At 46.0% G+C, this 23,022-nt stretch overlaps 2 protein-coding genes across 2 annotated transcripts in view; both read right to left on the bottom strand.

Moving 5' to 3' along the window:
* The window catches only part of LOC149441777 (Fc receptor-like protein 6), a 180,767-nt gene extending 180,041 nt beyond the window's left edge, over positions 1-726 (bottom strand). Inside the window, exon 1 of the mRNA XM_089656904.1 lies at positions 495-726. Coding sequence (XP_089513030.1) covers positions 495-714 — 220 coding nt within the window. The 5' untranslated portion in view covers positions 715-726. The remainder of the gene's footprint in view (positions 1-494) is intronic.
* Positions 727-896: 170 nt separating this feature from the next.
* The window catches only part of LOC149441776 (Fc receptor-like protein 2), a 90,447-nt gene continuing 68,321 nt past the window's right edge, over positions 897-23,022 (bottom strand). The window contains exons 10-13 of the mRNA XM_089656903.1: positions 8,578-8,859; positions 6,274-6,555; positions 3,127-3,282; positions 897-916 (exon numbers count right to left, since the gene is read on the bottom strand). Coding sequence (XP_089513029.1) covers positions 897-916; positions 3,127-3,282; positions 6,274-6,555; positions 8,578-8,859 — 740 coding nt within the window. The remainder of the gene's footprint in view (positions 917-3,126; positions 3,283-6,273; positions 6,556-8,577; positions 8,860-23,022) is intronic.

Below are 23,022 nucleotides of genomic sequence, written 5' to 3'. Positions count from 1 at the left end.
AACATGTGAAGGTGTTCCAGTCACCTCCATGGCCACAGGTTTATACAATCAAGCACCTAGGCATACAGCCTGGCCTGGGTTCTGACCTCAATCTGATAGAAAACCTTTGGGATTTATTAGAGCGGAGACTGCGAGCCAGGCCTCCTCCCCCGATATCAGTGCCTGACCTGACAAATGTGCTTCTGGAAGAATGGTCAAACCTTCCCATAGACACCCTCCTAAACCTTGTGGACGGCCTTCCCAGAAGACATGAAGCTGTTACAGCTGCAAAGGGTGGGGCCAACTCAATATTGAACCCTACGGACTAAGACTGGGGGGCCATTGAAGGTCATGTGTGTGGAAAGGGCGGGGCCAACTCAATATTGAACCCTACGGACTAAGACTGGGGGGCCATTAAAGTTCATGTGCGTGGAAAGGCAGGCGGCCCAGTACTTTTGGCAATATAATGTATGTAGGTTAACTTAATTTTTATAACTGATGGTGAAACAACTTACCTCTTATCTGGACAAAAACATCCTCACTCTTCTTAGAAATGTTGGATGCAGATCTCACTTCACAGGAATAATTCCCAGAATCCTCCAGTTGAGCAGACTGGACTCCATATTGATCAGATAAACTGAATTCCCTAACATTGCATCCATCTCTGTAGAAAGCAAACTGCAGTTCTGCCCTCTGTCTGAGCGGACTGAGACTTGTGTCACACTTCATGGTCATGTTGTCACCTTCTAAGACTTCCAATGTGCTTACATTTAGCACTGGGGTGACAAACAGCTCTGAAAAAAATAAGCAATTAAAAAAATCATATTTGCTAGAAAGGATGCGTGTCAACATTCTGCAAAAATTTGATGAAATTTGTGACCATTAAAGCTGAATTCCAGGTATGGATTTTTTTATAGTTACACTGGTTCATATGGGACTAATGTGGAAGCAGAGAATCAACATAGCAGTCACCACTACTTCAGTCTTTGCCACTTTCCTCTGGGTCCAAGGGGTTTGCTCACTTGGCACAGGTGACATTCACAGAACTTCTTTCATTTTTCTCAATGCAAAGCATGCAAGCCATTCCCTAATTTGATGAGGTGGAGAGGTGGGATGGTTACTATTTCCACCTCGCTCAATAAAGGAAAGCCTTGCACTAATCGAAAAAAATTGGTGGTAAGTGGGAAGAATGTCCCTTACATTGGTGGCCAATGGGAAGAATGTGCCTTACATTGGTGGCCACCAGGAAGAATGCTCCTTACATTGGTGGTCAGTGGGAAGAATGTCCCTTACATTGATGGTCAGTGGGAAGAATGTCCCTTACATTGGTGGTCAGTAGGAAGAATGTCCCTTACATTGGTGATCAGTGGGAAGAATGTCCCTTACATTGGTGGTCCGTGGGAAGAATGCCCCCCTTACAGTGCTGTTGTGAGTGTCAGCCTTACGTACAGTCTTCGCCGTTTTCCTACAGGTCCTAGAGGTTTGCTTGCTTGGCACAGGTGCCATTCACAGAACATCTTTCATTTTTTTCAATGAAAGAATGCAAGCCATTCCCTAATTTCATGAGGTGGAGAGGTGGGATGGTGATGCCGCTATTTCCACCTCACCCAATAAGGGAAAGCCTTTCACTCATAGAGATAAATGAAAGGGCATTCTGTGAATCGCACCTGTGCCAAGTGAGTGACTCCCTGTGGCTTCTAGGTAGCAGGGCAGCCACTAGGCCTGCCTTTCTCAACCTGTTTACCCCAGCGGAACCCTTTAAACAATTTTTAAGTCTTGTGCAACCCCTGATAAAACCAAAGTATTGGGAGACAGTGGGAAGAATGTTTCTTACATTGGTGGCCATTGGGAAGATTGCACCTTATATTGGTGGTCAGTGGGAAGAATGTTTCTTACATTGGTGGCCATTGGGAAGAATGCCCCTTACATTGGTGGTCAGTGGGAAGAATGCTTCTTACATTGGTGGCCATTGGGAAGATTGCGCCTTACATTGGTGATCAGTGGGAAGAATGATCCTTAAATCAGTGGCCAGTGGGAAGAATGTTTCTTACATTAGTGATCAGAGGGAAAAATGCTCCTTACACTGGTGGCTATTGGGAAGAATGCTCCATAAACTGGTATCCAGTGGAAAGATTGCTTCTTACATTGGTGGCCAGTAGGAAGAATGCTCCTTACATTGGTGGTCAGTGGGAAGAATGCTCCTTGAATTGGTGGCCAGTGGGAAGAATTACCACTACATTGGTGGCCAGTGATAAGAAGGCTCCTTACACCGGTGACCAGTGGGAAGAATGTTCCTTACATTGGTGGTCATTGGGAAGAATGTCCCTTACATTGGTGATCAGTGGGAAGAATGTCCCTTACAATGGTGGTCAGTGGGAAGAATGCTCCTTGCATTGGTGGTCAATGAGAAGAATGCTCTTTACATTGGTGGTCAGTGGGAAGAATGCCCCCCTTACAGTGGTGTTGTGAGTGTCACCCTTACATACAGCTAAAAAATGTAATTGGTGTCATGCAGCTGGCTCTTGCAAGAGGCACTAGCCCCAGAATTATGCAGCACCATCAAATGGGAGGTCATAAAGCCACAGCTCAAGGAACCTCAAGCAACTGTTGAAGGAACCCTGGTTGAGATAAGGCTGTACTAGGCACAAAGCAGCGATCACTGTTGTATTGGTGAATACTACAGAGATTCTTTGCTTCCATCATGGTCCTATAGGTATGCAATATGCATGCTTACATTGTGCCAAGCTGTAACTATGCAAAAAAAAATCAAAATCTAGAGTTCAGCTTTAACATCAATGAATTTTGCCAAAAAAATCAACAAAGTTTGACAATAACATTATCAATTTTGGAGTCAATTAGGTTTAAATTTTACAGAAATGTAATAAAATGTTGCTGCTCATCTCCATAAGTTGTGTGTAGCCTAAACGCATAGTTACATAGTTAGTCTGGCTGAACAAAGACAAAAGTCCATCCAGTTCAACCATCAAAAAAAAAAAAAAAAGTTAGAATCCTACACCCACAGTTGATCCAGATCCAGCATGTGTTGGACATAATTGTAATGGTTGGGTGATGGTCTGTAATTCTGCACAGATTGTCTTTTAATCTAAGCCGGGGTGCATATTTGTGATCTGTTCAGCTATAACTCACATTCACCTTTTATCATAATAGGGATGAAGTCACTACGTTTCCCCACTTTGCCATTTGAAGCTCTCACGTCACAGGAATAAGTCCCAGAATCCTCCAGCCTGGCAGAATGGACTTCATATTGACTGGATGAACTGAATTCCTGAACTTTCCATTCATCTCTGTAGAAAGCAAATTGGAGTATTGTGCTCTGTTTGAACATGAGTCCTGTATTTGGACTGGACAAGGTGGAGATTGTGATACCACCACCCCACCTTCTCCAACCAGAGAACACTTTGTATTCATTGGGAAAAAGCAAAGTGTTCCCTGAATGGTGTCTCTGCGAGCAGACACCTTCCTTTGTTCACAATGCAGCAGGACAGCCACTTGGCACAGGACCCGGAAGCTAGCAGAGATCACTAGAGTATTGATTTCTACTACATTGATCTCTAACTTACATGAATATCCCACAAGCATAGCACATACAAACATACATTGGTGCAAGCTATGTAAGTGTATTTTGCTCAGGGGCGGACTGACCATTTGGAAACTCGGGCGCTGCCCGAGGGCCCGGGGTCAGTAGGGGGCCCCATGAGATGCTCCTGGTACCTTTTTCATAGGCGTTTTTGAGTTTGGGCAAGGACACAGGGGCCCCATGATCCCCTATTGCCCGGGGGCCCCAAGAGTTGTCAGTCCGCCCCTGATGCTGTTTATTCCTGTCCTAAACTTTGAGACCTGAAGCTTCCTGCTGTCCTCTAGGAAGGTGATTGCTTGGATTGGAACATCAGGAGTGAAGACTTTGCTGCTGAAGAATGTCCTGAAGAGCTGGGGAGAAGCTTATATTAGTGAACATTGCAGGAAGTTCTGGTGGCTCATCCAAGGGGTTAGTGTGCTGAGCTGAAGCTGATCCGAATCCGAATAGTACAGAGCTCTGGCCTGTGGAGCCTGTTCCTGGCCTACCTTTAGCCACTTGTAAAGTGGTCTGGAGGAATGTTTCTTCAAAGAGACTCACAATATGGTATAAGGATCTGGCATGGATAGTGATCCAAAAAGGGGTTGAGAACTTTCATGCATGCCAAAAACCTGTGGAGATATCGGCATTGCCCCTTTTGCATCATTCACACAGAAACTGCTTTGCACGTCTTCCAACAGTGTCCCTTTCACAGGACCTGTTGAGGGTCCAAGTGCATGAACTTGAAAACTTTGTACTGTGGGTCACCAGAAAGGGCCTCAACCACCAGAATGAGAGGACAGGGTGCCAACCATCAGTAAATTAATGGTCAGTTTGTACTGATGTCTATTGAAGACTATTGCAGACTGGTCCACAGTCTACTCATAGAGTATAAACCTATGGACGTTAATGAGGAAAAGGACATCTGAGAAGATCTCTCCTTCCCCCATTCTCCCTTATGTGTCTTTGTTCTTCAATAAAACTTTGGACCTGTGAACTCTTTCCTCCTCCCCTATTCCTCCTCCCTATCCCCGATCACACCAGATGCTTAATGAAATGTTTTGAACAGTTTGACTTGTTGATGCCAGGTAGGATGTGCTGGTCAGGGGTCCAAGTCAGGCACTGTGCATTTGACATTGTGCTGCTTGGTATTTAGTGGTACCTTAGGGCCCACATAATGTTTAAATTAAATGTCAGCCCCCTGAGCCACTTGGGGGTCCCTAACGGATTGTAGGGGGTGAGGGGTACTACATACCAAGAGGTTTGTGCATCTCTTGTATTTAGGGACTATTGCAGTTCAGCCTGGGCATCATTGAAAGTTAGGAGTGAAATTATGACAATAACACATGCAGCGCTAAAAATAAAATTAAAACATAGAAAAACATATAGAGTAATATGTGATGGACTACTAGTGCTTAGTAGTGATTTATAAGTGTCCTCATAGCATGAATGCAATAGTCCCAATAAACTTGTGCAAGACGTGATGAACTCCGTGCTGTGAAGTGTTTAATATTATGCACTCACCAGAAAGCGCATAAAATGCGCATTTGAGTTGTCAGACCACTCCTGGTCCCAGAAAAGTTGAACCTATATGGATCATCTGGCGAGCTGTCACTCTGTCACTCCTTAACCAGCAGGGGGACTCCCGACATCCAAGGAACCCCACAGGGATAATCCAGGCTCATTAACCAGGGCACTCACATGCAGTATCCACCTTGAGAGAGGGGGGGCTTGACCAGAAAGCCCACCCCAAAAAACACTGATAGTGTAGTATGTTCCAACAAATGTTCTTTATTAGAGATGATGTATACAAATAACTCACAGGGTATCCCAGATAAAAAGATGGCCGCCGGCCTCCACGAGGTACGGAACGGCGTGACGTCACCGGCTAGGCTCCACCCTGACGCGTTTCATGCGGACGAGCACGTTATCAAAGGGGTGACGCACGAAACGCGTCAGGGTGGAGCCTAGCCGGTGACGTCACGCCTTTCCGTACCTCGTGGAGGCCGGCGGCCATCTTTTTATCTGGGATACCCTGTGAGTTATTTGTATACATCATCTCTAATAAAGAACATTTGTTGGAACATACTACACTATCAGTGTTTTTTGGGGTGGGCTTTCTGGTCAAGCCCCCCCTCTCTCAAGGTGGATACTGCATGTGAGTGCCCTGGTTAATGAGCCTGGATTATCCCTGTGGGGTTCCTTGGATGTCGGGAGTCCCCCTGCTGGTTAAGGAGTGACAGAGTGACAGCTCGCCAGATGATCCATATAGGTTCAACTTTTCTGGGACCAGGAGTGGTCTGACAACTCAAATGCGCATTTTATGCGCTTTCTGGTGAGTGCATAATATTAAACACTTCACAGCACGGAGTTCATCACGTCTTGCACAAGTTTATTGGGACTATTGCATTCATGCTATGAGGACACTTATAAATCACTACTAAGCACTAGTAGTCCATCACATATTACTCTATATGTTTTTCTATGTTTTAATTTTATTTTTAGCGCTGCATGTGTTATTGTCTTAATGTGAAGGTTTGAGGTTTGTGCCTTTTATGCCAGCTGCTTGCTACGCATCTCCAAGCGCTCGTTAATTATCTCTTTTTTTCTTTTTTTTTAGGAGTGAAATTATGGTCATTCATTTGTTATTAAATGTTAATCCTCACAAACCTGTTATAAAATGTTCCGCAATCCCTTGGTTGGTCCTGTGACTGACTCACCGTTTATCCCGACCAATATCTCCTGACTCCTCTTCTTTACACTGTTGGTTGCAGTTGTCACTTCACAGGAATATTTCCCAGAGTCCTTCACCTGAGCAGACTGAACTCCATATCGATTATACAAAGTGAATTCTTGGACATTCCGTCCTTCTTTGTGAAAAGCAAATTTCAGTTCTGTCCTCGGTCTGAGAGGGCTGAGACTGGTGTCACATGTCAGGGTCATCTCATCACCTTCTACCACTGGATCCGGGGTTACTTTTATCTTTGGGATTTCAAATAGAACTAAAAAGTAATCACATAGACAATCTGTAATAGTATTGTATCTTTTTGTTTTGATGAGTGCAGAATTCACATCTCACTGTACAAAATGGGCTGATGCAAGTGCAATACTTTCAACTTATTGCCTTCCTCCTTGCCCTGTTTTATTTATTTTCACTGTCAGGGAAATACGGATTATGTCCGTGGCAGAACAGCCTTGTATACTTACTGTTACCTGGACTGTAGCTGATAACTGCTGCGGAACGTCTTCCTTTGTTACTGCTGTATTATCCTTTGCAGTGTGGACAGGGTTAAACTGAATGTTCATTAATGCAGAAGTGCTGCAGCCCTCTTTATGGAGACCACTTTTTAATGCTGATCTAGGGTGTGTTTCCAGTGCAGGGGGAAGCCATCTTGGCTGGGTCTGATTTGTTCCTAGAGGAGGATGATTGGTTGATGTAACAGAGCAAGAAGAAGGGGGGGCTGGTAGGCTGCTGAGGTAAAAGGAGAGGACTGTCTCGATGCAAGCAGGTATGTGAGGAAAAGACTGGGCTGCTGTTAGTTGAATGCATCCCTGTCATAACTGATGGGTGAGAACTCAGAGAAGTAAAGAGATGGAGAACCTTCTCCCTGGGAGGGTGTGAGGTGTGAATTTGATGCCTGGAAAGATCAGACTGTAGTGGAAAGCACTTCTAATGCTCGTGAGGAAGGAAAGGAGAGACTGTCTCAGGAGGATTTAAAGAGAGACATCACAGCAAGTCCTATCCCGCTCTGAGGACTTGAACTGAACCAGACTATGTGCTCAGAGACCCAGAAGGGGGAACCTGGGTCTGGTAGGAGAGAAACACCATACAAGTTAATCTCTTGTCTGCTTGTGCTTTTTTCAAGGGCCCCAACTTTGCCAGCCAATATTTTTTTTCCTTCAATCACTGGCCAGTAGGATTAAACTGGGACTGATATAGAAAGTTTTGTTAATTACTGTTAGTCAGAATACTGCAAGTGTTTAACATTTTACTGATTGTACAAATGCACGTATTAATTCTCTCTTCTTTCAGGCTACAAGTGGCCTAATAAATTCTTTGAAATACCTCAAGGTGTGTCTTTAGGAAACTGCCACCCCACTCACCCTGGAGGGATTCCTGAAGACGTTCGGTCAGTAATGAAACACAGGCGGGACTTCCAGTAATGTCATTTCTGCTCGGTGGAACACACACTGGCTCCAGGGTGAGCGGAGCAGCCACAGTTCCTGATTCTTGGTGAGCTTTTAATTCTGGGTGCCAGGATGGTCACCTTGCTATTGCGAGTGCCTTTTATTTCCAACAGTGCCCCTTTGCACAGGATATGTTGAGGGCCCAAGAGCATGAACTCGAAAACTTTGTACTGTGGGTCGCCAGAAAGGGCCTCATCCACCAGAATGAGAGGACAGGGTGCCAACCATCAGTAAATTAATGGTCAGCTTGTACTAATGTCTATTGAAGACTGTTGTAGACTGGTCCACAGTCTACTCATAGAGTATAAACCTATGGACTTTAATGGGGATAAGGCCGTCTGAGAAGATTTCTCCTTCCCCCACTCTCCCTTATGTGTCTTTGTTCTTTAATAAAACTTTGGACCTGTGAACTGTTTCCTCCTCCCCTATTCCTCCTCCCTATCCCCGATCACACCAGATGCTTAATGAAATGTTTTGAACAGTTTGATTTGTTGATGCCAGGTAGGATGTGCTGGTCAGGGGTCCAACTCAGGCACTGTGCATTTGACATTGTGCTCCTTGGTATTTAGTGGTACCTTAGGGCCCACATAATGTTTAAATTAAATGTCAGCCCCCTGAGCCACTTGGGGGTCCCTAACGGATTGTAGGGGGTGAGGGGTGCTACATACCAAGACGTTTGTGCATCTATTGTGTTTAGGGACTATTGCAGTTCAGCCTGGGCATCATTGAAAGTTTGGAGTGAAATTATGGTCATTCATTTGTTATTAAATGTTAATCCTCACAAACCTGTTATAAAATGTTCCGCAATCCCTTGGTTGGTCCTGTGACTGACTCACCATTTATCTTGACCAATATCTCCTGACTCCTCTTCTTTACATTGTTGGTTGCAGTTGTCACTTCACAGGAATATTTCCCAGAGTCCTTCACCTGAGCAGACTGAACTCCATACTGATTATACAAAGTGAATTCTTGGACATTCCGTCTATCTTTGTAAAAAGCAAATTTCAGTTCTGTCCACGGTCTGAGAGGGCTGAGACTGGTGTCACATGTCAGGGTCATCGCATCACCTTCTACCACTGGATCCGGGATTTCTTTTATCTTTGGGATTTCAAATACCTCTAAAAAGTAATCACATAGACAATCTGTAATAGTAATGTATCTTTTTGTTTTGATGAGTGCAGAATTCACATCACACCGTACAAAATGGGCTGATGCAAGTGCAATACTTTCAACTTATTGCCTTCCTCCTTGCCCTGTTTTATTTATTTTCACTGTCAGGGAAGTACGGATTATGTTCGTGGCAGAACAGCCTTGTAAACTGACTGCACCCTGGACTGTAGCTGATAACTGCTGCAGAACATCTTCCTTTGTTACTGCTGTATTATCCTTCTGCAGTGTGGACAGGGTTAAACTGAATGTTCATTAATGCAGAAGTGCTGCAGCCCTCTTTATGGAGACCACTTTTTAATGCTGATCTAGTGTGTGTTTCAAGTGCAGGGGGAAGCCATCTTGGCTGGGTCTGATTTGTTCCTAGAGGAGGATGATTGGTTGATGTAAGAGAGCAAGAAGGGGGGGGCTGGTAGGCTGATGAGGTAAAAGGAGAGGACTGTCTTGAAGCAAGCAGATGTGTGGGGAAAAAGACTGGACTGCTCTTAGCTGAATGAATCCCTGTCATAGCTGATGGGTGAGAACTCAGAGAAGCAAAGAGATAGAGAACCTTCTCTCTGGGAGGGTGTGAGGTGTGAGCTACCCACCATCATCCTTGGAGACTTCAATATCCCTATCAATGTCAACAACCTGGCTACATCCCAACTCCTCCACTTAACTTCTTCCTTTGCACTCACACAGTGCACACAGTCCTCCTCCCACACCGACGGGGAACACCCTGGACCTCGTTTTCTCTCATCTCTGCACCCTCCACGACCTCACTAACACCCCTTTCCCTCTCTCTGACCACAACCTCATTACGTTCTCTGTCTCCCCGACCTCTAACACCCCCCCCCCCAAACGTCAAACCATCACCAGCCGTAACCTCTGCAACCTGAACCTGGCCCCTCTCTCTGCCTTAGACTCCTTAGCACCCCTAACACACGTAGCATTAGACCCCGACCGCTTCAACCCTGGCAGAACGACCACACTAAAAATCTTAAACGTCGCAATCGCGCACTGGAGCGATCTGGCACAAAAACCAGATCCCCTTGAGCGTTCTCCCTCTACAAATCCGCATTCTTCACCTACATTTCCTTCCTCCACGCCGCCAAACAAGCCTACTTTGTTACCCTCATCAGCACCGTCTCCACCTGTCCTCGCCGGCTCTTCTCCACTTTCAACTCCCTACTCTCTCCCCCCCCCCCCACCTCCACCCAGTACCTCACTCACCGCCCACGAGATTGCCAATCACTTCTAAAATAAGATCGACGCAATCCGTAAGGACATCACCAATGCTCAATCTACCTCCCCACCTAGCCTCCCTCCCACCATAACCCCATCAACTCCCCCCTCCTCTGACCTCGCGACTGCCCTGCCCCCCACCACACCTAACACCCCGCACACTATAACCTTCCCAAAACTCCGCTCCTTCAGCCTTGCTACCACTGAGGAGGTCACTAAGGTCTTCTCAAAAGCCCGCCTCACCACTTGCCCCCTTGACCCAGTCCCCACACAACTCCTCTGGTCACCCTCCTCCTCCATCCTATGCTCCCTCACCCACATCTTCAATCTCTCCCTCTCTACTGGTGCATTCCCCTCCCCCTAAAGCACACGCACATCACCCCCATACTCGAAAAACCCTCCCTGGACCCCACCGACCTGAACAACCTTAGACCCATCTCCCTGCTGCCATTTACATCCAAGCTCCTTGAGCGCTTAGTCTACAATCGCCTAAGCTCCCACCTCACTGACAACAACCTCCTCGATCCCCTACAGTCTGGCTTCCATCCCCTACACTCCACTGAAACCGCCCTCCTCAAAATCACTAATGACCTGCTAACCACCAAAGCTAATGGCCACTACTCAGTCCTCCTACTCCTCGACCTTTCTGCGGCCTTCGACACAGTTGACCACTACCTTGTCAAGGTCCTACCTTTTCCCAGAGGTTGTGCTGCTCCATGTGCTGGCATCCATCTTGGGTTTCTGCAAAGAGCATGGTGGGAGTCTTTTATGCCTTCAGGCCTCTGAGGTCCATCAGCCAGAGGGGTGTGGTTGATTACATATAAGTCTGTTGTCCGCACATGCCCTTTGCATTTGTGTTTTGTGTGTTAGTGTTGCAACAGCTCTGTGTATACTCTCATGACTCTCCTGGAATCTGACTCGGCTTGTGACTAGACCATTCTCTGCATTTTCCTTTGATCTGACCTCCCGTTGCTGAACCCGGCCTGTGACCTGTGATTCTTGTCCACTGTTCTGTACCGTTGGTCCCGTTGTTGTCGACCCGTCCTGCCCGACTATGCTATTGTCTGATCTGATTCCTACCAGCTACACGCCATTGGCGGCTGCCATTACTGCAGCTGGGGTGTTTTGGGGGCCACGACCTGGTTCCTGGCTGCGTCAAGTCCATCCCCACCATCAGGGGCCCTGGTGAAAGGCAGCCTGGGATTTAGACTCCGTGCCCTGAGGGACTCCGGTCTGTGGGTGGTGGTTGTCGTCAGTCAGTGCGTGACCCTGCCTCTAGGCCTGCCTGTCCGTTCCACAGCTCCTGCCCTGACACCCCTCCTCCTTAATAAACTACACCCCCTTGGCATCAGAGACTCCGCTCTCTCCTGGCTCTCCTCCTATCTATCCCAACGCTCCTTCAGCGTTACCTATAACGCTACCACCTCCCCCTTTCTCCCCCTCTCTGTTGAGGTCCCCCAAGGCTCTGTCCTCGGGCCCCTTCTCTTCTCCATCTACACCTCCTCCCTCGGCAAACTGATACATTCCCATGGCTTCAACTATCACCTCTATGCCGATGACACGCAAATTTACCTCTCCACCTCCGCCTCACCCCTTCAGTCTCCACCCCCTATCGCCCACCTACTGAACGACATATCAGACTGGATATCGCTCCATTTCCTCAAATTGAACATTTCCAAAACCGAGCTCCTAATTTTCCCCCCAGCCCGCGCCCCCCCCACATCCTCTCCATCACGACCAACAACGCCACCATCAGTCCCACCCCACAAGCCAAAGTCCTAGGTGTCACTCTAGACTCAAACCTGTCCTTCCAACCCCATGTCCAATCGTTGGCAAATTTATGCAGGCTCCACCTCCGCAACATCTCCAAAATACGTCCGTTCCTAACCCCAGACACTACTAAACTACTCGTTCACTCCCTTATTATCTCATGTCTGGACAACTGCAACTCCCTTCTCACCGGCCTACCTCATCACAGACTATCCCCGCTTCAGTCTATCCTGCACTCAGCGGCCAGACTCATCCGCCTTACCAACTGCTCTGTATCTGCCACCCCCCTCTGTCACTCCCTCCACTGGCTCCCGATTGCCCAACGCATTAAATTCAAAATACTAACACTGACATACAAAGCCATTCATAACACTGCCCCAAACTACCTCACCGACCTGATACCCAAATACTGCCCAACCCGTGCTCTTCGCTCCTCACAAGACCTCCTACTTTCTAGCTCCCTGGTCTCCTCCTCCCACGCCCGACTGCAGGACTTCTCCAGGACTTCCCCCATCCTCTGGAACTCACTACCTCAATCCATCAGACTGTCACCTATCCTCCTCACCTTTAGGCGCACCCTGAAAACCCATCTCTTCAGGGAAGCCTACCCCACCCTCACCTAACAATCGATCTCCTCCACTCCTCCCACCACTCCATCCCCCACAGCCACTTCCACCTGTACCACTATCCCCTCCCTCCTAGATTGTAAGCTCCAAGGAGCAGGGCCCTCTAACCCCTCGTGTATTGTATTGTTATTGTATTGTCTCATGTTCTGTCCCCCTCGCTGATGTACAGCGCTGAGCAAACCATTTGGCGCTATATAAATACTGTATAATAATAATAAATTTGATGCCTGGCAAGATCAGACTGTAGTAGAAAGCACTTCTAACGCTTGTGAGGGAGGAAAGGAGAGACTGTCTCAGGAAGATTTAAATAACACGCCCTATCACAGCAAGTCCTATCCCTCTCTGAGGACTTGAACTGTACCAGACCATGTGCTCGGAGACCCAGAAGGGGGGTCCTGGGTCTGGTAGGAGACAAACATCATACAAGTTAATCTCTTGTCTGCTTGTACTTTTTTCAAGGGCCCCAACTTTGGCGGCCAATATTTTTTTTCCTTCAATCACTGGCCAGTAGGATTAAACTGGGACTCATATAGAAAGTTAGGACTGTATTTATATGCTGTTAGCTGAATGCAGATCGGTTTTGCTAATTACTGTTAGTCAGAATACTGCAGGTGTTTAACATTTTACTGATTGTACAAATGCACTTATTAATTCTCTCTTCTTTCAGGCTACAAGTGGCCTAATAAATTCTTTGAAATACCTCAAGGTGTGTCGATAGGAAACTGCCACCCCACTCACCCTGGAGGGATTCCAGAAGACGTTCGGTCAGTAATGAAACACAGGCGGGACTTCCAGTAATGTCATTTCTGCTCGGTGGAACACACACTGGCTCCAGGGTGAGCGGAGCAGCCGCAGTTCCTGATTCTCGGTGAGCTATTTATTCTGGGTGCCAGGATGGTCACCTTGCTATTGCGAGTGCCTTTTATTTTATTTTGAACAGTTTTTAATAATGACGATGCACAAAACTTTTATTGGTCTGTGTCTCCCGTGACTTTAAACATATGTGATTGAATACGCCTGTGGAGGTCTGGTTTTGTGCCTCTTGGGGGTGATCTTTTCTGGAGGAGAAGAATGTTACATTAAGAGCACCGATAGACCTTCTTACAAGGGGTCAACTAAATCCGGTGAGTGGGCACAGATTGGACACTTTATTCATATTTTGACACATAGTATTTCATTAGTATTTATTAGATGGCGCAGTTCTCTTTTTTCTTTAGTTTTTAGAGGTATTTAAATACATTTGGTGAGCTGCAGCTGGATATTTTTATACATACTGCCTATACATATTTTCTATATTTACATGTGTTCATTTTATTTTTCTGATTGAGGTTTTTGAAGCATGGGTGTCTTTTTTTTTATAATTCCTTGGCCACTGTGGCCAAGGAAAAAGCTGATCAATCACTATCTGTTCTTGATCAGCTTCAATGGGACAATGGGGTCCAGAGGTGACATATGTAAAGCTCTAATAGGCCCTTGATGCCTCCTAAAGGCCGGTTCAAACTATAGAAATGCAGTCCAGATGCGTTACAGATGTGTTTTTGCATGTGCATTTTTAACGCGTTTTTGGTGCATTCCGGTGCTTTTTTTTATGTGTTTTTGACGTGTTCCAGTGCTTTTTTTTATACATTTCAATTAATGTTTTCCCTCTCTTTTTCTTCAATTCAAATATGGACATGTGCGTTCCAGTGCGTTTTTGGTGCACTCCAGTGCATTCCGGTGAATTTTTAATGCTGAACGCTACTAAAACGCTACTATAATGCTACTAAAAACACTATTACCAGCGCTTTTTCCCAGAGTTTTTTGAGCTTAAAAAAAACCCACTAGTGTGCATGGAGCCTTAAGCATTGCCTTTGGACAATTTTAGATACCAAAGTTTGTCACCATTTCAGGAGTGAATTCTTAAGGCTTGGCATGTTTGGTGTCTATTTACTCGATGCAACCCCATTTTTATATTTTTCACAAAAATTGGATAATATTGTGTGTTTGTGTGCACTAAAATTCACCTTTCATCACTCTAGTCAAAATATGGGTTCGATTAAACATTGCAGTAACATCGTTTGACATAAATAAAAAAAATTGGAACTACTACCATTTTTTTCCCCAGGGTCTCTGCTTTCAGAAAATATAAAATGTTTGGGTGCTTAACTCATCTTCAGGACTAGAATGTGCATTTAAAAGTGGGCACAAATGTAAACTGGTAGCCAAAGGTTTAATAAACCCCTAAAGCTATGTTAAAGCTTAGATATGTAAAGATCCTATGACTTACTTTGTATGGAGATAAAAGCTTCATCTGTGAACATTACATCTGTATGGAGAGTTATTTCCTTTAAACATTTGTATCTCCCGCTGTTCATCAAGTTTACTATTCCTAGATGTAATGTAGATATATATCCCTGGTTTGGAATGACAGAATCTTCCTTGTAGAACATTGTATATTTTTCCATGTACCGAGAACGATGGTGGCATCTCAGAGTCAGATCATCTCCTTCATGAACATAGAGCGGAACCTGCAGGATCACCAGGTCTGGAACACATAGTCACATCACATGATCAAATGATGGTTACAGGACATAGTATTGCTTCTACAATGAGGTACATTTGTAGTATGGGCAGAGCTGGGACTAGGAGGGGCAGCAGGGGCAGGTGCCCCGGGTGCAGTGTGTTGTGCGGGGAAGCAGCCTGCAGAGCACCTTCAACCAGACTGAGAGCCTGCCTTCACCTCTTCCATCTTTTACTGACCCACCCTGCTGCCTAGAGGCTGCCTTACCTGACAGGAGGAGCATGAACAGAGGAGCAATGATGTCTCTGATGGTGCGGTCCATTGACTGCACCAGTGGCATGCTTGTGAGGGTGTGGTCTGCATTTCGGGGTGCCAGCTAGACGCTCAACAATTTTTATTTTGTTTTATCTTGCGGCTCTCAAACAGGCAGTGCTGTAGTGCTAATATCATAGATCCCAGTTGCAGAAGACAATCGGGGACAACCTAATCATGGGAGGGGGGACTGGAAAGTCTTGGCCCGGCACTGAGTATAGGCATACAACAGATGCTTTGTGCCCTGCACCCCCATGTTCCCTTTATCAATTACATAGAAACACAGAAAAGTGATGGCAGAAAAAGACCGAGTGGTCCATCGAGTCCACCCAATTTATAAATTTTTTTATTTTTGGGTTTTTTTGGTTTTTTTTTCCTTTTTTTCATCAACTTTTTTGTCTAGAGCAGGCAAGGGTCTCCAAACTTTAAAAACAGAGGGCTAGTTTACTGTCCCTCAGACTTTAGGGGGGCTGAACTGTACCAATTGGAAGCAGAAAAGATCCTATCAGTGGGAAAAAAACAATGCCCCATTTTTGCTGTCAGTGGGAGGAATTGTGCCCCATCATTGGTGTCATTAAGAGGAATTGTGCCCCATCATTGGTGTCATTAAGAGGAATTGTGCCCCATCAATGGTTTTAGTGGGCTCCATTTTTTGTGTCATTGGGAGGAATTGTGCTCCATCATTTGTGTCATTGGGAAGAATTTTGCCCCATCATTGATGTCAGTGGGAGGAATTATGCCCCATTGTTGAAATAGTGCCCCAAGGGCCAGATGAAGGCAAGCAAAGGGCCACGTCTGCCCCCCCACCCCCAGGCCACAGTTTGGAAACCACTGGTCTAGAGTATAGATCTATGCTTGTACCAAGCATGTTGGAAGCTATTTACTGTTGACTGGCTCACTTCCTCTGCTGGAAGTTTATTCCAAGCATCAGCTTCTCTTTCAGTACAATAGTACTTTCTGAGGTTAGTTTTGAACTTTCCTCCAGTTAGACTGCTTATCCCTAGACATCACCTCTTTTCCAGACTGGAGGCTACAACTCTGACTGTTACTGGGATCTTGTAATTAAAGCCTCTTTATTTGTGCTAAGGCAAGACACCTCTAGACTGTTTATTGAGCCATTGTGGATGGACTGTTGCTGTGGGCCTGGCTGCCTTGCACTGATTATGGAAAAAGAACCTGTTGATATACAGTAGACCCTAAGAGGGTCAGGCATGGACAAAGAACACATTAAATTGTACATTTCCAACTAACCAGCAACGACATCCAGTCTGACAGTGTCACTTCCTTCTCTATTGGCCCAGCAGCTGTAGTCCCCGCTATGCACAATCTTTGCAGATGTAATGGTATAGATTTTTCCGTCAAACACCCAGTTACCATCTTTGTACCAGACGTAGGTCAGCTCTCCGCTTGCAGTAGACCCCACATCACACGTCATTCTCATAGACTCTACTGTGAAGATCTTCCTCACATTTGGGGTGAAGGTTACCACAGGGCTGACTGCCAATCCTGAAGAGGATTCAAATGGAATTGCAACTTATGCCAAGTTAACTGCACACAATAAAATGTAGTTTTGTAGTATTCTGCTATAATGCAGAATAGAAGGGTCCCTTGAATGGTAGTCACTTGAGTCTAGGTTCACACTGATGCGATGCGGGATTCGCAGTGATCAGACAGCATACTGACAGGAATGGTACCAGTGGATTGGCAAAGGGTCAACGTGGTACCAATATATAAAAAAGGCCAGAGATATGTTCCTAGAAACTACAGGCCAGTGAGTCTAACATCAATAGTATGTAAACTATTGGAGGGTATGATAAGGGACTACATCCAAGATTTTGCTGAGGAAAATACTATCATTAGTATTAATCAGCATGGCTTTACGAAAGGTCATTCTTGCCAAACCAATCTGTTAACATTCTATGAGAAGGGAAGCTGCCATCTAGATAAGGGAAGGCCTGTGGATGTGGTGTATCCAGATTTTGTAAAAGCATTCGACACAGTCCCCATAAATGCTTAATTTACAAACTGAGGACTGTAGGCATGAACCACAGGGTTTGTACATGGATAGAAAATTGGTTACAGGGGCCGTACAGAGGATGGTGATAAATAGTGTATACTCTGACTGGTCTGTAGTGGTATGAGGTCTGGTCACCAGTTCTCAGGAAAGATGTGCTGTAACTGGAGAGAGTCCAGAAAAGGGCAACAAAGTTAACCACTTCCAGCCCGGACACTTTTACCCCCTTCCTGCCCAGGCCAATTTTCAGCTTTCAGCGCTATCACACTTTGAACGGCAATTGCGCGATCATGCAACACCCATTTGAATTTTTTAGCATTTTTTTGAGATAGATAAAACTTTATTTTGGTGGTATTTATTCACTACTGGGATTTTTTATAAATGAAAAAGTCCAAAAATTTGGAACAAAAAAAGTGTTTTTCTTATAAAATTTTGAAAATAAATAATCTTTCTTCATAAATCTTGGACAAAATTTATTCAGTTATCTTTTTAGTAAAAACAAATAACCCAAATTAGTTTATAACCAAAAATTATCATTTTTAAAAAGCTTGTCACATGGTACAAGGCTGTTGTGAATAGCCTTGTACCATGTGACCTCTGTGATCATTCACAGATTTCACACGTAGTAAGCAATGATGTCAGAAGTGATTGGCCAATCAGTGATCACATGATCAGGACCTCACACAGAGGTCCCGTACAGCGATCAGTGTTCTAGAATCATGATGTACAAACATCATATCCACACGATCAGGAGTATGCAGTATTTTCAGTGTTGAAAGGGTGCATTGAGATACAGTATGTATGTAGCTACTAGAATCCTCTTTATGTTTCTCCATTTCAATAATTTAGCAAAATCGATTGATTGATTGATTGATTGAATGAAAGATCTAAAATAAAGACTCACCTGTGTGTCCAAGGATCGTGGCTGTAAAATAAGACAAAAACTGTTACATATTTGAAATACAAATGGCAGTCTATGCAAAAACATTGTGTCTACAAAAAGAATTATAAATATATATAAATATACTGTATGATGTGTTAATTGTGAGTAATAATTGAAGCCCCATATGGTAATACTCAAGTCCAAATACAAGTTTTTTTTTATGGCAGCTGGTTTGTTCAAATCCTGATGAAGGGGATGGAGATACGATTTTATCACCCCCCCCCCCCTCCCCAAGTTAGGTTGCTAGGTTGTTTGGCAAATTTAGTTCTTTTGGGCTCCTCTGTAATCAGTGGAGCTCAAACTCTAATGTTGTCTAAAGTGGAGTTGTTGATTGCTTTGGACTGTTCTTTGCTTCACAGTCTGCTGGTTTGAATGTTTTCCCCTGCATTCTAGAAGCACAGGTGTCAAACTGGCGGCCCTCCAGCTGTTGCCAAACTACAAGTCCCATGAGGCATTGCAAGATTGACAGTTACAAGCATGACTCCCAAAGGCAGAGGCATGATGGGACGTGTTGTTTCGCAACAGCTGGAGGGCCACCAGTTTGACTCCCCTGTTCTAGAGGATTCTAGAACCCTAGAGGGCTGGAAAGGCAAGTGAGCAGTCTGAATATTTATGGGTCTTCAGTCAATCCCTGGGGAGGTGTGCCCAGTGGGTGGCTGAAGAACAACTGGAGTCTGGAGGCCTGGAGCAGCCCTGTTCTAAGCCCTGGGTCTAAATCCTGGGCCTGGTCCTCCAGGAGGAGTCCCGAATCTGAGGGTCTGGAATTTGCTGCATGTTAATCAAGGTACAAGCTGTGGCAGAGCTGGGTTGACTAGTCTAAAATAATTTTCTGGAGCTAAGCAAGGGATTTTCACCCAAGAACCTGGTCTGGGGGAAGTTGGAAGGGGGCATCAATCTGTCTTGTGGCATTGTGAGCATTAACCTCTCCCTCACTAAAGAGGTGATATTGGAAGGGGGCATCCGGTATCCTGTGGCATTATGAGTACTGACCTGAGCTCAGGGTCCTAAATCCTGGGTTTGGTCCTCCAGGAGGAGTCCTGAATTTGAGGGTCTGGAATTTGCTGCATGTTAATCAAGGTACAAGCTGTGGCAGAGCTAGGTTGGCTAGTCTAAAATAATTTTCTGGAGCTAAGCAAGGGATTTTCACCCAAGAACCTGGTCTGGGGGCAGTTGAAAGGGGGCATCCATCTGTCTTGTGGCATTGTGAGCATTAACCTCTCCCTCACTAAAGAGGCGATATTGGAAGGGGGCATCCGGTATCCTGTGGCATTATGAGTACTGACCTGAGCTCAGGGTCCTAAATCCTGGGTTTGGTCCTCCAGGAGGAGTCCTGCATCTGAGGGTCTGGAATTTGCTGCATGTTAATCAAGGTACAAGCTGTGGCAGAGCTAGGTTGGCTAGTCTAAAATAATTTTCTGGAGCTAAGCAAGGGATTTTCACCCAAGAACCTGGTCTGGGGGAAGTTGAAAGGGGGCATCCATCTGTCTTGTGGCATTGTGAGCATTAACCTCTCCCTCACTAAAGAGTCGATATTGGAAGGGGGCATCCGGTATCCTGTGGCATTATGAGTACTGACCTGAGCTCAGGATCCTAAATCCTGGGTTTGGTCCTCCAGGAGGAGTCCTGCATCTGAGGGTCTGGAATTTGCTGCATGTTAATCAAGGTACAAGCTGTGGCAGAGCTAGGTTGGCTAGTCTAAAATAATTTTCTGGAGCTAAGCAAGGGATTTTCACCCAAGAACCTGGTCTGGGGGCAGTTGAAAGGGGGCATCCATCTGTCTTGTGGCATTGTGAGCATTAACCTCTCCCTCACTAAAGAGGCGATATTGGAAGGGGGCATCCGGTATCCTGTCGCATTATGAGTACTGACCTGAGCTCAGGGTCCTAAATCCTGGGTTTGGTCCTCCAGGAGGAGTCCTGCATCTGAGGGTCTGGAATTTGCTGCATGTTAATCAAGGTACAAGCTGTGGCAGAGCTAGGTTGGCTAGTCTAAAATAATTTTCTGGAGCTAAGCAAGGGATTTTCACCCAAGAACCTGGTCTGGGGGAAGTTGAAAGGGGGCATCCATCTGTCTTGTGGCATTGTGAGCATTAACCTCTCCCTCACTAAAGAGTCGATATTGGAAGGGGGCATCCGGTATCCTGTGGCATTATGAGTACTGACCTGAGCTCAGGGTCCTAAATCCTGGGTTTGGTCCTCCAGGAGGAGTCCTGCATCTGAGGGTCTGGAATTTGCTGCATGTTAATCAAGGTACAAGCTGTGGCAGAGCTAGGTTGGCTAGTCTAAAATAATTTTCTGGAGCTAAGCAAGGGATTTTCACCCAAGAACCTGGTCTGGGGGAAGTTGAAAGGGGGCATCCATCTGTCTTGTGGCATTGTGAGCATTAACCTCTCCCTCACTAAAGAGGCGATATTGGAAGGGCGCATCCGGTATCCTGTGGCATTATGAGTACTGACCTGAGCTCAGGGTCCTAAATCCTGGGTTTGGTCCTCCAGGAGGAGTCCTGAAAATCTGAGGGTCTGGAATTTTGCTGTATGTTCATCAAGGTACAAGCTGTGGCAGAGCTTGGGGGGGGCTAGTCTAAAATAATTTTCTGGAGCTAAGCAAGGGCTTTTCACCCAAGTACCTGGTCTGGGGGAAAAGTACTGCCTTCCTTTTTGCTAACACCATTGATGAGGTATTACAAAGGTTCCTAAAAATGGCTTCATAATCAGTATGTGCTGTAGTGACTGCCAGCTGGGAACCAGTATCAACGCCAGCCCAAGGCATGTATTGCATGAAGGGTGGTATCATTGGAGCACAGTTGACAAAATGTTCATGGCAGGATCATAAGTTTTTATGTTAATGAAACCCCAGGGTTAGCACCATCCAGCTTCAGATGTTTTGTCAGTTTGTAGCACACAGCCTCTCAACTCCTACACCACCAAATCCCACATTTCTTAGCTCTATAGTTGTAATTGTTTAGTCGGGTCTGCTCATGATGCTCTGGTGCTGTTGAGTTCAGGAAGATATGAGAGCCTTCCAGAACATGGGTAGGGGCTAGGCAAATGAACAGCATGAATATGGATACAGCCCTGACCAATTGCAGGAGAGGGTGATCCCGTTGTATGCTGGGAGTGGTATTTTTGTTTTGGGAGCACATGGGCTCTGGGTCTTATCCAGGAGTGGATTACACCAGGTCAGACTGGAGGCAGGCTTGGCTCTTCTGGCACTTGCTGCCATGTGGCCTCAGGTGGGTCGACCTGAGGACCTGAAGTTAGAGAGTGACCCTGGTTTGTCAGGGCAGGAACGCTGGAATGGGCAGGCAGGCCTATGGTACGGTCACGCTGCGACTGACGACAGTCACTACCCACAGACCAGAGTCCCTCAGGGCGCGGAGTCTAAGCCCCAGGCTACCCTTCACCAGGGCCCCTGATGGTGGGGATGGACTTGACGCAGCCTGAGACCAGGTCGCGGCCCCCGAGTGACCCCAGCTGCGATAACGACTGCCACCAATGGCGTACAGCTGGTGGGAGCTAGATGGGATCACGAGTAGAGTAGTCAGACAAGCCGGGTCAAAAACAACGGAGCAGACAGTACTAGACGGTAGGCAAAGAATACTCAGGTCACGGGCCGGGTTCAACAACGGGAGGTCAGATAAAGGGTTAACGCAGAGAGTAGTCTTGTCCAAGCCGAGTCGGTTACCAGGAGAGCAATGGGAACAACACAAGAGCTTGCAACAGGGCAACATACAGGACACAAGTGCAGAGCACACTTGCAGACAGCAGGTTTAAATGTGCTCAACCACACCCTTCTGAGGAGGAGCCGCAGAAGCCTGAAGGCATAAAGGTTCCCACCATGCTTTGCAGAAAACCAAGATGGAGGCCAGCTCATGGAGATGCACAAGCTCTGAAGAAAGGTAGGACCTTGACATGGTTCTACAGTATGCTGACTAAGGGGGCTGTCTGCCAAAGATCTGTCTGGTATAACTGGAGAGAGTCACTTGGAAGATTGGAAGGAGGCAACCATTCTGTCCTTGGGTTTGTGAGTACAGACACTGAGAGATCTTGGGGACTCTGGGTGCTTGATAGTTTGCGTGGGTCTGAGAAAAGAGGACACTGGGCTAGTGTTCTGAAGAGCTTTTCCAACAGGTGCTACTGCAAAGGACTTTGCTCAGTTCTATTACTTCTGGATTGCTACAGTCCACCATAACAGGCCTGTACCTGAGGAGCTCAGCCCTGTACCTGAGGAGCTCAGCCCTGTACCCGAGGAGCTCAGCCCTGTACCTGAGGAGCACAGTCTTGCAACTACTACTACTGCTAAAGGGACTTAGCTCACTCCTAAACTACTTGTTACTACACTTTAAAGAGAAGTCTGCTATTTGCTTTCAGTCAGGACTGAACTCAACTAAGAGAGAAGTTCAGATGTCCTAATTAGAATAGTACTAATTTTGAAGTATCCTACTACAATTCCCCATCTCTTTCCCCAGTTCTACAATAAAACTCCAAAAACAAACATCCCCTAGACTGGTCATTGAAGACAACGAGCGGAAGTGTGTGTGTATTTGACTGAAGAAATACACTGTGCCTGGCTGCGGGGTGAAGTAAGGAGAAAATGGGGCAAACATACAAGCAGCCCTCACGGGGGTAGCGCTGCTCATGCAAAGAGAGAGTGGTGGGCAGATCTGGGAACTCAAGTGTTTTAATTTACTGAAAAACTAGTAACGTCATTCTATTTTTCAAAACTG

This window comes from Staurois parvus, unplaced genomic scaffold (genome assembly GCF_062004578.1).
Source record: "Staurois parvus isolate SC_StPar_1 unplaced genomic scaffold, SC_StPar_1.0 ptg000948l, whole genome shotgun sequence".
Taxonomy (NCBI): Eukaryota; Metazoa; Chordata; class Amphibia; order Anura; family Ranidae; genus Staurois; species Staurois parvus.
The sequence above is the reverse complement of the archived record's forward strand: the minus strand, read 5'-3'. Positions and strand labels throughout refer to the sequence as shown.